We start from the raw sequence: 14,167 nt of genomic DNA, 5'->3' as shown, positions 1-14,167 counted from the left end.
TCTCGGCTGTGATTCTGAAAACTTTCACACAATTTTATACACACTAGGTCATATTTTAAACTAAAATTTATGAAAAGGAATAACCTTACTTTTGATGTTACAATTGATAAGTACTACTTTTAGAAACATTTGAAATTATGAATTATTTAGCACACTTAAAATTTCTGTTATTAATTACACTCCTGGAAATGGAAAAAAGAACACATTGATACCGGTGTGTCAGACCCACCATACTTGCTCCGGACACTGCGAGAGGGCTGTACAAGCAATGATCACATGCACGGCACAGCAGACACACCAGGAACCGCGGTGTTGGCCGTCGAATGGCGCTAGCTGCGCAGCATTTGTGCACCGCCGCCGTCAGTGTCAGCCAGTTTGCCGTGGCATACGGAGCTCCATCGCAGTCTTTAACACTGGTAGCATGCCGCGACAGCGTGGACGTGAACCGTATGTGCAGTTGACGGACTTGGAGCGAGGGCGTATAGTGGGCATGAGGGAGACCAGGGTGGACGTACCGCCGAATTGCTCAACACGTGGGGCGTCAGGTCTCCACAGTACATCGATGTTGTCGCCAGTGGTCGGCGGAAGGTGCATGTGCCCGTCGACCTGGGACCAGACCGCAGCGACGCACGGATGCACGCCAAGACCGTAGGATCCTACGCAGTGCCGTAGGGGACCGCACCGCCACTTCCCAGCAAATTAGGGACACTGTTGCTCCTGGGGTATCGGCGAGGACCATTCGTAACCGTCTCCATGAAGCTGGGCTACGGTCCCGCACACCATTAGGCCGTCTCCATGGGAGAATAGCAGCCTGCATTGCTGCGAAAGGTGGATATACACTGTACTAGTGCCGACATTGTGCATGCTCCGTTGCCTGTGTCTATGTGCCTGTGGTTCTGTCAGTGTGATCATGTGATGTATCTGACCCCAGGAATGTGTCAATAAAGTTTCCCCTGCCTGGGACAATGAATTCACGGTGTTCTTATTTCAATTTCCAGGAGTGTATACAACATAGTACTGTTTACTACGTTTATTTCTGGATTAATTTATTAAATAACAACATTAATAGAGATTCATTTTGTCAAGAAAATTTGTAAACCATTTGGAATATTGTTATTTCCTCTGAGTGAGACAGCAGTAAGCATGCCTCTGATGCAATCAGATGTATTTTTGTATTTTAAGTGAACAATGTCATTTCGGCTTCGTTAATGTGAAAATTCAAAATACTGTTCGACATACTACAATGTGACAAAATATACTATCGTAACAAAAATTCTGCAACAACAATCTTCAAATTTATTTAGATCAATTTCACCATAAGGACCTAAATTGCGAGAATTTCAGCTTCAAGATTCAGACCCCTAATCAGGAAGAACTGGACCCAACTCTACATGAAAAGCTAAACAAACTAGAATGTTTATTGTAATTTTTGCTCCTCACAAACTATTCATAAAAGACTTTGCTTATTTTGGACAATAAGTGGAATTAGGAAGGATGGGGGAGATTACAGGGTAAGATGCGAGTTACATGTTATAAACATTGCAAATATGATCCTATGAAAATTTTTTGGGAAATTTTCAAAGGTGCTGAGAAAGGTAGAATTTTGCACTGATAACTAGTATGCAGGATCATTACTAAAATTACCTTATTATCTGAGCACCTGAACCTCACGTTTCACGTAACTGTGTACATGCGAACTGGAATATAAGGCTTATAAACCTTTGTACATCATTACTAATGTAGCTAGGTGGCTCAGTGTTGAAGTATCATGCTTGGTTCGGTTCCTAGTTAGTCCTATGATATTGATTTGTTACCACTTCTTCCATCCCTGGCAATCTTTGCTAATGCAAAAAATGACGAGTTGCACCATGATAAGTCCATTGTAAGATTGGAGAAAGCCAAAAGCATACCCCCTCTAACAGCACTGTGCCTAGTAATGCACCGATGTTCAAACCAATCTTTGGACTGATGACAGACTCATCTTTTCATTATGTAATTAACTGATACATTTTACATCTTCATGATAAGTGTGGATTAAGAATTCCTGGAACTTTAAAACAAATTAAATGAAATTTTAGTCTTCAGCACATACACAATTTTACAGCTCTGCACTTGGCACAGTCAACTGATCATAGATACAACACATCCACTCGTGGCACGATTGATGACTATTTGCATGATGGCACGTGATGCACACTTGCCAAAAGTGCTCTATTTTTGCAGGGAAACTCCTTTGTGCAAAACTTGTGGACTAGTACTATCCACGAGTAAGTGTATGAACATTTTCTAAACATTTGTGATTCATGTAACTGTAGCAAGATGTGGGTACCTGCCTAGTATTCACCCAGTCTAGTGTGGGAAACCACTCAAAATCGCACATTCAGATTGGCCAGCTGATCTGCCTTGGTGGTTTATATCCTGAGAGGATTCAACCCGGAGCCAGCATTCCCACACCACGTGATAGCATGTGGTGCTATGCAGTAGCTCATTATTTAATGAATTTTGATAAAAACAATTTTGTTATATCCATAAATAAACTGAAAATTGTACAGTCATGGTGGTAAAACTTCAGCAGATGTCCTGAACCCATTAAATTGTGTGGGAATGAGTTTTATACATTACATACATACATACATACATACATACATACATAACATATGACCATCTAATGTAGACCAGAAACAATGTACCTACTTCCACAAATCTCAAAAATTGCCATGCCGTACACTGAAAATAATATATTTATAAAAATATGGGGAAATGATATATTGGTGACACAAAATGGTCAAACCAACATAAAAAGTTGCATTCAATAAACATTGTCACGATTGAGTCTGCAGGAAATTACATGGCATCAAAATGAAACATAAATATGTAAGACAGGATAAGAGCAGAATGTAAGCTGTATTCCCAAGTCCCTACAAAACCACAACATCAGAAATCGTGACATATTCCGAGGGGAAAGAAGGGTGTCAAAAGGTGCCAAATATGTGGGTCAATGATGACAGTAACATTCTTTGCTACTCAAGTGTGTTTTTTGGCCTCCTAACATCCATCCCTGAAACTGCTACAGATTCTGAAAAGAACAGTTATGTCACACACAACAATAATGACAGCTCAGTGAAATTCATAGTTATGCATTTTTATGAAATAAGTCTAACAAATTTCATTTAGCGTCTGCAAAAGGTGACATTTATAGATTATCTGAAGGATACCTGGTACCAGTTCACGATGGAAGACGGTATCGAGAAGCACCTGAAAAATTAATGGTGAACGGAGGGTGGGGGCATGGCACAACAATGACTTTTCTTTCCTCTCGGCTGATATATAAATGCCATAAACAATCGTTTAATGAAAGTTTTTAACATAGATAACTTATATGGAACAATATTCATATAATTAACACACTTTGAAACATTAAGTATTTGAAATTCTGTGATTAGCTCAAAATTTCAAGGCTAGGAAAAAAAGAAAACAGGAAGTTTGCTTTGCCAACACTCCCCACAAAATAAGAAAAAGAGAAAATTATCATTTCAAAATGTCGACATTTATTTTCAAGCTAACTCCAGCATCTGACACGACTTTAAAATTATCACTTCTTCACTACTAACCATAAGCAACACACAGTGTAGACAGCATCTACATATAGCATTGAATGTGCCTCCAAAATTATTTCACTGTACAACACGTAGTTCCATAAATATGACATCCGAGACGTAGAATTGCGTGAAAAACCTGCTCCTCTTAAAATGGAAGTACAAATTACCCAGTGCTTCACACAAAGTGTACATGTAGAGACTTCGACCATAGTGTGTAACTTCAAACCTTTTCCCCACTTTTTCTCCCTTACGTGCTTAATGTCAAATATTATGACGAGTATGCAAATAGCGCGTAGCTTGCGCCCTGTACTCACGGTGGGAGCGGCGTAGTAGGCCGCGGCCGCGACGTGCGCCCTCTCCCTCTCGCGGTCGCGCTCCCTCTCCCTCTCTCGCTCGCGCTCCCTCTCCCGGTCGCGGTGAGCGGCAGCGATGGCGGCGTCGTGTTGCTGGCGCGAGAGGCGCGCCTGCGCCTGCGCCACGGCCTCGGCGGAGGCGGCGTGCGAGTGAGGCGGCAGCGGCGCCGCCTTGTCCTCGCAGCCGCGCGACGCGGGGCCCGGCGGCGGAGGGCCCGCGGCGGGGGCGGGCGCCGGCAGGCTGCTGATTAGGTTCAGGTTCCAGCACATGTTGTGCTGCAACATCCCGAACACCAAAACGTCACGCCATTTCCATCGATAAAACCCGATTCACGCTAGACGAAACGCTAACAGTGAGGTTACGAGATGCTATCGGCGAAAGAAAATGTCGGAATATACTATCAGAAGTACGGAACTAGGGGATGATAAGGTTTATTAATGACCACAGCAATATTCTGGATGAATTTTTTTGGTGAACAGCAAGTGAACCATTTCAAAAGTCAACATTTAATTCCAAGCGAAAATGTGCACACACACACACACACATAATTTTTATATATATATATATATATAATTGAACAATATTTAGAAGGGAACACAGATCTTTTTTACCTTATCCATTATCCATTATCCTCCCCCCCTCCTCCCCCCCCCCCCCCCGGCGCCCGTAGCAAATAACGCCGGGAACAACTCTACTTATATGATACCGTTCCTCAATCGGTAAAACGAGAACCCATACAGGACCTATTTGGTGACTTTCCGTCTGGCCGACTGTTTAAAACCCTGTTTCCCAGGAATGGTTTAACGAATCAAGTTGAAATTAACGTCACATATTAAAATCTATGGTTCTTTGGCGACGTACAAAAGTGAAGCTTCTAAGTGAATTCAATCAACAGATACGGCCAATTATGTCATACTTTGACACTCGCAGACTCCCTCATTAACCCTTTCAGGGGAAGTGGTTCCGTTTGAAACCACCTACAATTTTCTCGTTTTGTGGCAAAAGGGCAGTGGCTACATTTGGGGACACCATTCAGCAGCCTACTTGGTGCTGCCCTCTGTCACTGGAACCCCTTCAAAATCTGTAAATATTAGCAAGTAGTGAGACGAGTTGGATAGCCATTTTTGTACGCTGTGCGCAAACGTCTTTCTTCTCAAATTGTGACTGTATTCTTCTGTATTAGGTAACTTTTCTGCATGTATTAAATGCAGAATACTGTTCTGTTTACATTAATACTATATGTACTACAATAACCCAAATAATGCATTTATTTCCGTGAATGTTGTGGTGGTTCCATTTGCAACCACGGTTCCATTTGAAAGCACTGCTCCTGTAACGGCAGCATTAGTAGGTGACGATTTTTTTTCCCCCCAGTTTCACGTGATGTATTCTCACAGACTAAAGGCTGAGGAAATTCTGGAATGCCTTTTCACAGATATTCCTTCAGATTCCGACTCACAGACTGACACTAGCAGTGACAGTGAAAGTGATGTGCTAGCTGAAGACAGTAATCTGGATTTGCGAATGAAAACACCTGTTTTATCTCAAATTATTTCGGAAAGTGAGAGTGAGGATCATTTTGACAATGACAGTGATGATAGTTTTAGCCCTAATGACTATTTGTCAATGTCTTCCATTGCAAAATTTTCATGGCAAAAGGACGTCAGTGCAATGAACTTTGCCGCCAATTTTTCAGAGGAAGCTGGTGTACGAGGAAAACTTAAAACTAGAACTAAAACTATTTTTGGCTGTAAACGTTCTAATGGGAATCAAGAAACCTTGTTATTATTGTAATTGCTGGTCATCCCATAAGAAACTTCGAGATAAGTACATTTCCTCACTAATGTCGGTAAAAAGGTTCAGCTGGATTTTGACACATATTTACACCAATGACAACGCTGTTATGCTTCAAGGAAGAGCAGAAATTATGACAAATTATATAAAATCCGTTCACTAATCCATCAGATACTGATAAACTTCAAAGAATTCTATGCACCTACTAAGGAGCAAGCTATAGATGAGTGCATGGTGAAGTTCAAAGAACAAATTGCATTAAAAAAATATATGCCCTAAAAGTTAATCAAGAGTGAATACAAAATCTGGGTCAGAGCTGATAAGTGTGGATACATTTGTGATTTTCAGATATATACTGGAAAACTTGAAGGCATAGTGGAAAAATCCTTAGGAGAGAGAATTGTGAGAGAGGTGTGTAAAGGCTTGGAAGGAAAGGGATACCACATATGCTTTGACAATTTTTTTTTTTACCAGTGTCTCACTTTTACAGAAGCTAAAAGATGACGACCTTTTTGCCTGTGAAACAATTAGATCACATAGAAAAGGACTTCCTACGCTAAAAGCAGACAAAGAGTTGCAAAGAGGAGAGTTTGACTGGTCAGTTCATTCTGATGGCATTGCCTGCATCAAGTGGAAAAACAAACGTGTAGTCATGTTGCTGTCTACAATTGATTCGCCTGTATGTGTTGAAGAAGTCAGCCATAAAGGAAAGGATGGAAAAATCACAATAGTACCTTGTCCAAAAATAGTGAAATCATATAATGCAAATATGGGATGTGTCAATAAGTCAGATATGATGAACAGTTTTTATGCAATAGACTGGAAATCACAATTTTGGTATATAGTTGATATTTCTATTAGAAATGCATTTATTCTGTTCCAATTGTGTAATACAACAGCAAGCAAGTGCTAAAAGATTTTCGAAGACGTGTTGCCACAGGCCTGGTAGGCAGTAATGACTGTTGTTCCCCATGAGAAACATGTATCGGAAGCAAAACATCTGCCAAAATATGGAACCTCAAGGTGCTGTCTGCACTGCAGCACAAAGGAAGAACCCCACAGAAGCAGATGGACATGTATTCACTGCCAGGTAGCCTTATGCTTATCTGCAGAAACGAATTACTTTTTACTTTATCATCAAAAGAGATGACATTTAGCGAGCAGTGACTCCATTTGAAACCACCCTGTATGTGATCAGTTTATGTATATTTCATTTAATTTTTATATTTCTCTGTCTCACTGTATGAAAATTAATACAATAAAAACAAGGAAAAATTATAAATTATTTTTTTATTTTGATCCTGAAAGGGTTAAAACCCTGTCGGGTACTTCCCCTTAATGGAGAATCCTTAAATTTGACGAGAATAGAGGTTTCTCAGCACAAGTAAACAAAAAATATTTATTCTGTCATTTGTTATCCAACCTCAGCCTTGACATCAATAGATCCTCTGAAGTCCGAGTCCCTGGAACAATATCTTGCCTGTATCTATGTCGATAGCACGCAAAGATAGTTGATATCCTTGCTTCTCAAAATGGATAATCTACCTACACACTATGTAACAAAAATGAATGACAAATTTCAGGACACATTCCTCATATGGACACGAAGAAAGTATGTTATTTGAGCATGAATCTTGAAAGGCTTGTTTCTCTGTTTCAACTCATTATCCCCAATTCAATCTTGGGAAACATACAAGAACAGAACACACCACCAAATGACATGCAACTCTCTCTCAGTGGATGCTCAATATGCCCTCCGAGGGCATTGATACATCCATCAACCTGCCTTCGTTGTGAACCTCTGACGTCCTGATGTATCATACGGGCACAGAGACTGAACTGGCGTTACAAAAACAAGAGCTTTCAAATGACCCCACAAACCGAAGTTCAGTGGTTTAGGTATGGTAAGAGAAGGCCAGGCAATTGATCAAGCTATACGTATTCACCCGTCACGGAACATGTTATTTAGAAGCCGACGGACATTTACACTAAAATGAGAAGGTGCATTAAGTACATCTTTTTGTCGCAGCTAGAGATGTTTTGTCGCACAGCTAAAGGCACATCTGCTAACAGATAAGGAAGATCATTCTCTACGAAATTATGTCAACTCTGTCTGTTAAAGCTGGGTGGAGGAAAGTCAAGAGCTACCAGCCACCAAGAATGCTGGCCAAAACTACAGAAAATCTTTGTTGGTGACTTGCATCAACGCGTGTATGAGGACTGACGTCTGCCCATACATGCCGATTGTGAGAATTCACAATTTCGCACGATTAATGAGCTGGAGAGAAAATAAGTGTAACACGGAAACAAAGCGTTTCCAGACCATTGTTTGTGTAACATTATTTCCCTGTTTATGTGTGAGGAATGTGTCCTGCAATTTTTTGCTGTACGTTTTTGTTACACTTTATATAAATAAATATGTATGTACTGAAACCTCAATGTGCAAGTTCTACTCGCACCTGGCTAACTTTCTCTTCCTTCAATATACCTGACCACTTAATAAAAGGTTAAATAATGAAAATTGGTTCCTCGATTTATGTTCTTATTTATACACAACCTGGCTTCTGCTCTGTTCAGTTATTGCAAAACAATTTTTCTTCACTTTCACATATTTGACTAGTGGAAAAACAACTGTAAAAAACGTGTCTTGAGAATAAAGCCAAATGATAAAGAACAAGACGATGTAAAGGAATGAAATCCACTACAACATGAGAGCTCGCCGAAAATGGGTTGACTTCTCATTTCCCCGTCCAACGCCAGGTCGATGGAGGGCAAAATGGGATGTGCAGGTAATTATTTATTTATTCGTGACAAATTCTTACAACACAGTAAAAACTGTCCCCCTAAATGAGGTTATTTTACGGGCCATACTACAACCTTTATGCACGTAGACAGTCCAGGCGCACACAACAAATCTTTGGTACTATACACCAAATGCACCGACAGTGCATGCTTTCAGTAAGTATTTTTAGACATAGCGTTTCATTGCTTTTGTTGATTAAGGAACTGAACGCAAGACGGCGTAAATGAGCCGTAGACAATACAGCACCACACGATTAATTCCCAACTGGTAAAAACTGGCTGATTTCTTCAGATTTACGTTTCTTATCGTTAATGATAAGCCTTTCTGGTAAATAAACCGGACATTTCACAGAGCTCCGCCACACAGTCGACAGTCTCTCATCAATTTTAGGCCTACAAAACGACATTCGATGTAGTATTGCAGATTTGCTCTCCTCTCGCGTTTGACTCAGTACGTTTACAAGCAACACATCTTCCGAAAGACGAAAACCGAATTTCGCAAACGTTTTTCGCTGTCGTGTTTATATGTTAAGGATTTGCTGGCCGAGTTTATTAAGTCGCCTGGAAAATAGCTATTACAGTTTCCGATTTAGTCGGCACAATCGGTGTTTCTCTTCAGTTAAACGAGGTGTACACAGCTTCAGTCTAATGGTTCAAATGGCTCTGAGCACTATGGGACTTAAGATATGAGGTCATCAGTCCCGTAGAACTTAGAATACTTACACCTAACTAACCTAAGGACATCACACACATCCATGCCCGAGGCAGGACTCGAACCAACGACCGTAGCAGTCGCGCGGTTCCGGACTGAAGCGCCTAGAACTGCTCGGCCATTCCGGCCTGCTTCATTCTAATATTTCAACTTATTCTTCACTGTACAAAACGCCATTCCGTCTATACGGGCCGAATTATTTTTAAAAAAGAAGGCGAAACCTAGCAGCCCAAGCACGTTTCAAAACAGATTGCGTTTACATGGGAACGGAAATCGATTGCGGAATTGGAAAATCGACGAATAGATGTGGTTTTCCACAAATGATTTCAAGTGTTTACATAACCACCGAAAGCGGTATTGGGAAATCAGGATACTTTTCTTGCGGATACATTCATTCCACTACTGCGTGAATGTCTAAGAGGCATTCATTCCACTAAGGCTTGAATGACGAAGACCGAAAGTTATTTTTATAAGATTAAACTAATAAATCAGTCTACAGATTCGTTAGTGTCTGCACTCCTACTATGGCGTGGGAGCTGGTAATGCTCATTTGCAGAAATAAGCAGGAATGAAAAGTTTTACGAAACAAAGGAAATATTGGCTATGCATTTAACGGACTATTAAGGCAGTGAAAGAAAATCTGTATAAAGTGCTGCGGAGGGGGCCGAAGGCAGAAACAAATTCTAACCAAACCACAAAGCTACGGATCATTCCTGCTAAATACGAGTAGCCATGTAACTAAGGGTAGCTGCTACTCTTAAAACCCCACCAACGAAATATAATTTGTGTGCGTTTATAACGCAGATTGCCCACCTTGCGCATTTAATAATTCGTCTGGGTAGTTCAGAAATTAAAATGTGGAATTCTAAAGGACGCTTAGGAACTCGTGAGCAGTATGGAAAACAAACGTCTAAATTTTTAGTTTTAGGTTAACGAGATCGTCGTACATAGAGCATTGGTTGAAGCAACTGCTCACTGCATGATTATTTGGATGATACATCACACACAGCCTACAGAGGATTGGTCTTTCATGCAAGGGGCCAATTCATGTTACCGCGATCATAATACGACTTCATTTCAGTAAATTATTTGAAAACTTTAGTTGAACAAGCACGCTCACTTTTGGCACAAACTTGGCACATGTACTTAAGCAGTACTGGATAATTGAAAGTCTTGAAGCCTGAAAGATTAAAACAACTGCAAAAAAAATCTTTTCCCGTCACGGACGGAAGTATATGCTCAGACTCAAAATGCTCGCACATACAAACTCGCAGTACTGTGAGAGACCACTTTACGCAAACACACAAGGAAATATTACAAAATTTAGTGTAATTCTTACCACTTTTTTATTAAACACACAATTTGCGTTGACGATGGCGTCACGGAGGCAAGCAGCTGCAATGTACCGCATTTCAAGGCAAATTATGCAACGTACTGATCCGCACATTTAGTTGATAACGGTTATTCATGGGCCCGGTATAATTGTGTGCTCAGTGTAACTTTACCGCATCAATGAGGTCGCCAGCCCCGCTTTACCCCCGAGACAGGGTTAAACTTCTCGCAACTCTAAAATAAATGTAGCTACCAAATGGCTTCCAGGAAATATCAGAGATCCGACCGCTATACTGGAAATGTTCACAGCTACAGCCCAATACAACCACCGTCCTCAACGGTTTACTAGCGGTTCAACAACACAAGAAAACACTTAAACGTGAATAGGGGACTCTCACGAAACACCACCCGCAAATTTCCACGCACGTAAACAAAATTCATTGGCTTCTACTAGACTTGTTCAAGGCCGTCTCGTTCACTAAAACACTACAGTCTAGGTGGCTAGTGCCTGGTGTAAACGCTGTGCCTAGCGAGCACGTGCTCGCTTACTTCCGGCCGATTCCACTCCCTCGAAAGCTACAAAATTGCTCCACGAAATTAAACATGTGTCTTCCATCGAATCCGCTTCAAGAACAGAATGTAAGCACCTGCATTGGTCATAGCCTGCTCCCGTTATAACGCTTCTGCAAGGTGGTGCTTTCTGGCAGTACTTATACAAGTGTGGTATCTGCCACGTCACGGCGGAAATTACTCGCCCTTAAAATCACCCTAGTCAGTTACGACCACCACCCATTTAGGAGCGTTAGTAAATACCAGCCCAAGCCGAACATAAAGCGTTTCTCTCTGCGGCCGGAATGTGATCGAAATGACTACAATTAGCGAATACCAATGGGCCTCCAGGAAATGATACGTTTCATCTCTGGTGGAATGTATTTTCCCAAATCGACCAATTTTGTTGTACGAGTGATCAACATCGATTAACCGCAGCCATAATGAAATTGTGCAGCTACTGACCTTCTGCTGTGCGCGCCGCAGCGACTCCTCGAAATGCTTCTGCACTGCCTGGACGGCGTGCTCGCTGGCGCGCTGCTGCTCCAGCCGCTCTCTCTCCCTCTCCCTCTCTCGCTCCCTCTCCCTCTCTCGCTCCCTCTCCTGCTGTTGCTGCTGCTGGTGCTGCTTTTCTCGTTCCATCTGCTTCTCGCGCTCCCTGTAACACACACACGCCGGCAGCCATTTGTTAGCGCCCACTTCGCCGCAAAGCACTCGCGCAGCCTTCCGCGAAGTTGCAGCAGCGGGAGAGAAGGAAGAGGATGATGTGCCAACACGGCTCCAACGTGAATAGGTGTTTGAAACCACAGTAATACCGACCCCTAGTTTCACACTGCAATAACGCGTGCATTATGTGCTCTGCGGACAAAGTTTATTAGCGCCGAACTTCATTCTGCAAGCAGTAACTGCCGTAATGATAATGATGTTTCTTAGTACACAATATGCGATATAAAAATAAACCTTCACCCATACAATGTTATCACCAACCATGACGTCTTTCATGGGATAGCAACTTCGCCTCTGATGGATACAGAAGGATGTGTTATACACTTAAGAACCAAAGAAACTGCTACACTTGCCTAATATCGTGTACGGCCACCACGAGCACGCAGAAGTGCCGCAACACGACGTGGCATAGACTCGATGTGTGTCTGAAGTAATGTTGAGGGAAAACATGACACTATGGATCCTGCAGGACTGTCTATAAATCCGTAAGAGTACGACGGGGTGGAGATCTCTCCTGAACAGCACATTGTAAGGCATCCGAGATAAACTAATTAACGTTCATGCCTGGGGATTTTGGTGGCCAGCGGAAGTGTTTAAACTCGGAAGAGTGTTCCTGGAGCCACTCTGCAGCCATTCTGAACGTGTCGGGTGTCCCATTGTCCTGTTGAAATTGTCCAAGTCCATCGGAATGCACAACTGACATGAATGGATGCAGGTAATCAGACAGGGAGCTTACATACGTGTCACCTGTCAGGAGTCTAATTGACGTATCAGGGTCCCACATCACTCCAAATGCACTCGCCTCACACCATTCAGTGCCTCCACCACCCTGAACAGTCCGCTACTGACACCTAAACAGTCCCCTGCTAACATGCAAGGTCCGTGGATTCATGAGGTTGTCTCCATAAGCGTACACGTCCTTCCGCTCGACACGAAACTAGTCCGACCAGACAACATGTTTCGACTCCGAAAACCCATATGGATGATGTTTCGTTGAAAGGTTCGCATGCTGACACTTTGATGCCGTAAATGTCTCTAAGCACTATGGGACTTAACATCTGAGGTCATCAGTCCCCTAGACTTAGAACTACTTAAACCTAAGTACATCACACACATCCATGCCCGAGGCAGAAATCGAACCTGCCACCGTAGCAGCAGCGCGGTTCCGGACTGAAGCGGCTAGAACCGCTCGGCCACAACGGCCCGTACTTGTTGATGGACCACACTGACATCTGCAGCAATTTGTGGAAGGGTTGCACTTCTGTCACGTTGAACGATTCTTTTCAGTCGTCGTTGGTCCCGTTCTTGCAGGATCTATTCCTGGCCGCAACGACGCCGAATATTTGACGTCTTTATCGGATTCCTGATATTGATGTACACTCGTGAAAACGTCTACGGGAAAATCCCCACTTCATCACTACCTCGGAGATGCTGTGTCACATCGCTCCTGTGCCGCGGACTATAACACCACGTTCAAACTCACATAAGTCTTGATAAATGCAGCGGCAGTAACCGAGGTAACAACTGCGCCAAACACTTTGTCTTATGTAGGCGTTGCCGATTGCAGCGCAGTATTTTGCTTGTTTATATATCTGTATATTTAAATACCCTTACCTATAAAAGTTTCTTTAGCGCTATAAAATGTCACATAAGCATACTGTTAACAGCAAACCGTTACATTTGCAGGGAGTCGCAGGCTGTAGGCAGTTCCCACACTAACTCCTTTATAATCTTTAATAGCATTAATTTTAATTCATCCACCTTCGTACTCCAACGTGAGCAATACACAATATTTGCTATCATGTTTATGCAAATGTGAATAGTAATACCGACAAGCCGTTAGCTCTACAGAAAAGACAATGTACATGTACTCTGCCACATAAAACTATACCGAATCTAACTGAATACGGAAAGTAAGAAAAGTCCTAAAAATACGCTGTGTCCTAACATTAAAAATGCGATATTAGGTCAGAATCTTTCGCCGATTTTATTTTATTGTGTATCAAGTCCTGCATTGGGAGACAACGGAATAGAATCGCGAGTGCGACAGAGAATTATACTAAATTCCTTTAAATACCCTCAGAACGCGTATAAACTTTCTTGCCATGAAATCGGTATCACAAGAATCGTTTAGTGTCCTTCCAAAACAAGTCAACACTTCTTTCATATGCAATTCTTTTGTAACCTTGATACATTTTTTCAATGTGTTTTCAATGTTAGGCATATTATCAGAAATTTAGACTCAAACCTTTACGATATCTACTGGAGTCTCTTCGACTGCCATATTATTTGTTTGGCA

The 14,167-nt window shown here is 42.0% G+C and overlaps 1 protein-coding gene across 1 annotated transcript in view; it reads right to left on the bottom strand.

Annotated features, from left to right (window-relative positions):
* LOC126278852 (uncharacterized) overlaps positions 1-14,167 on the bottom strand; it is a 399,775-nt gene that overhangs the window by 53,764 nt on the left and 331,844 nt on the right. Inside the window, exons 5-6 of the mRNA XM_049979128.1 lie at positions 11,608-11,800; positions 3,914-4,228 (exon numbers count right to left, since the gene is read on the bottom strand). Coding sequence (XP_049835085.1) covers positions 3,914-4,228; positions 11,608-11,800 — 508 coding nt within the window. The remainder of the gene's footprint in view (positions 1-3,913; positions 4,229-11,607; positions 11,801-14,167) is intronic.

Source organism: Schistocerca gregaria, chromosome 6 (assembly GCF_023897955.1).
Source record: "Schistocerca gregaria isolate iqSchGreg1 chromosome 6, iqSchGreg1.2, whole genome shotgun sequence".
Lineage (NCBI taxonomy): Eukaryota > Metazoa > Arthropoda > Insecta > Orthoptera > Acrididae > Schistocerca > Schistocerca gregaria.
Note: the sequence above shows the minus strand (reverse complement) of the source record. Positions and strands in the feature narration are given on the sequence as shown.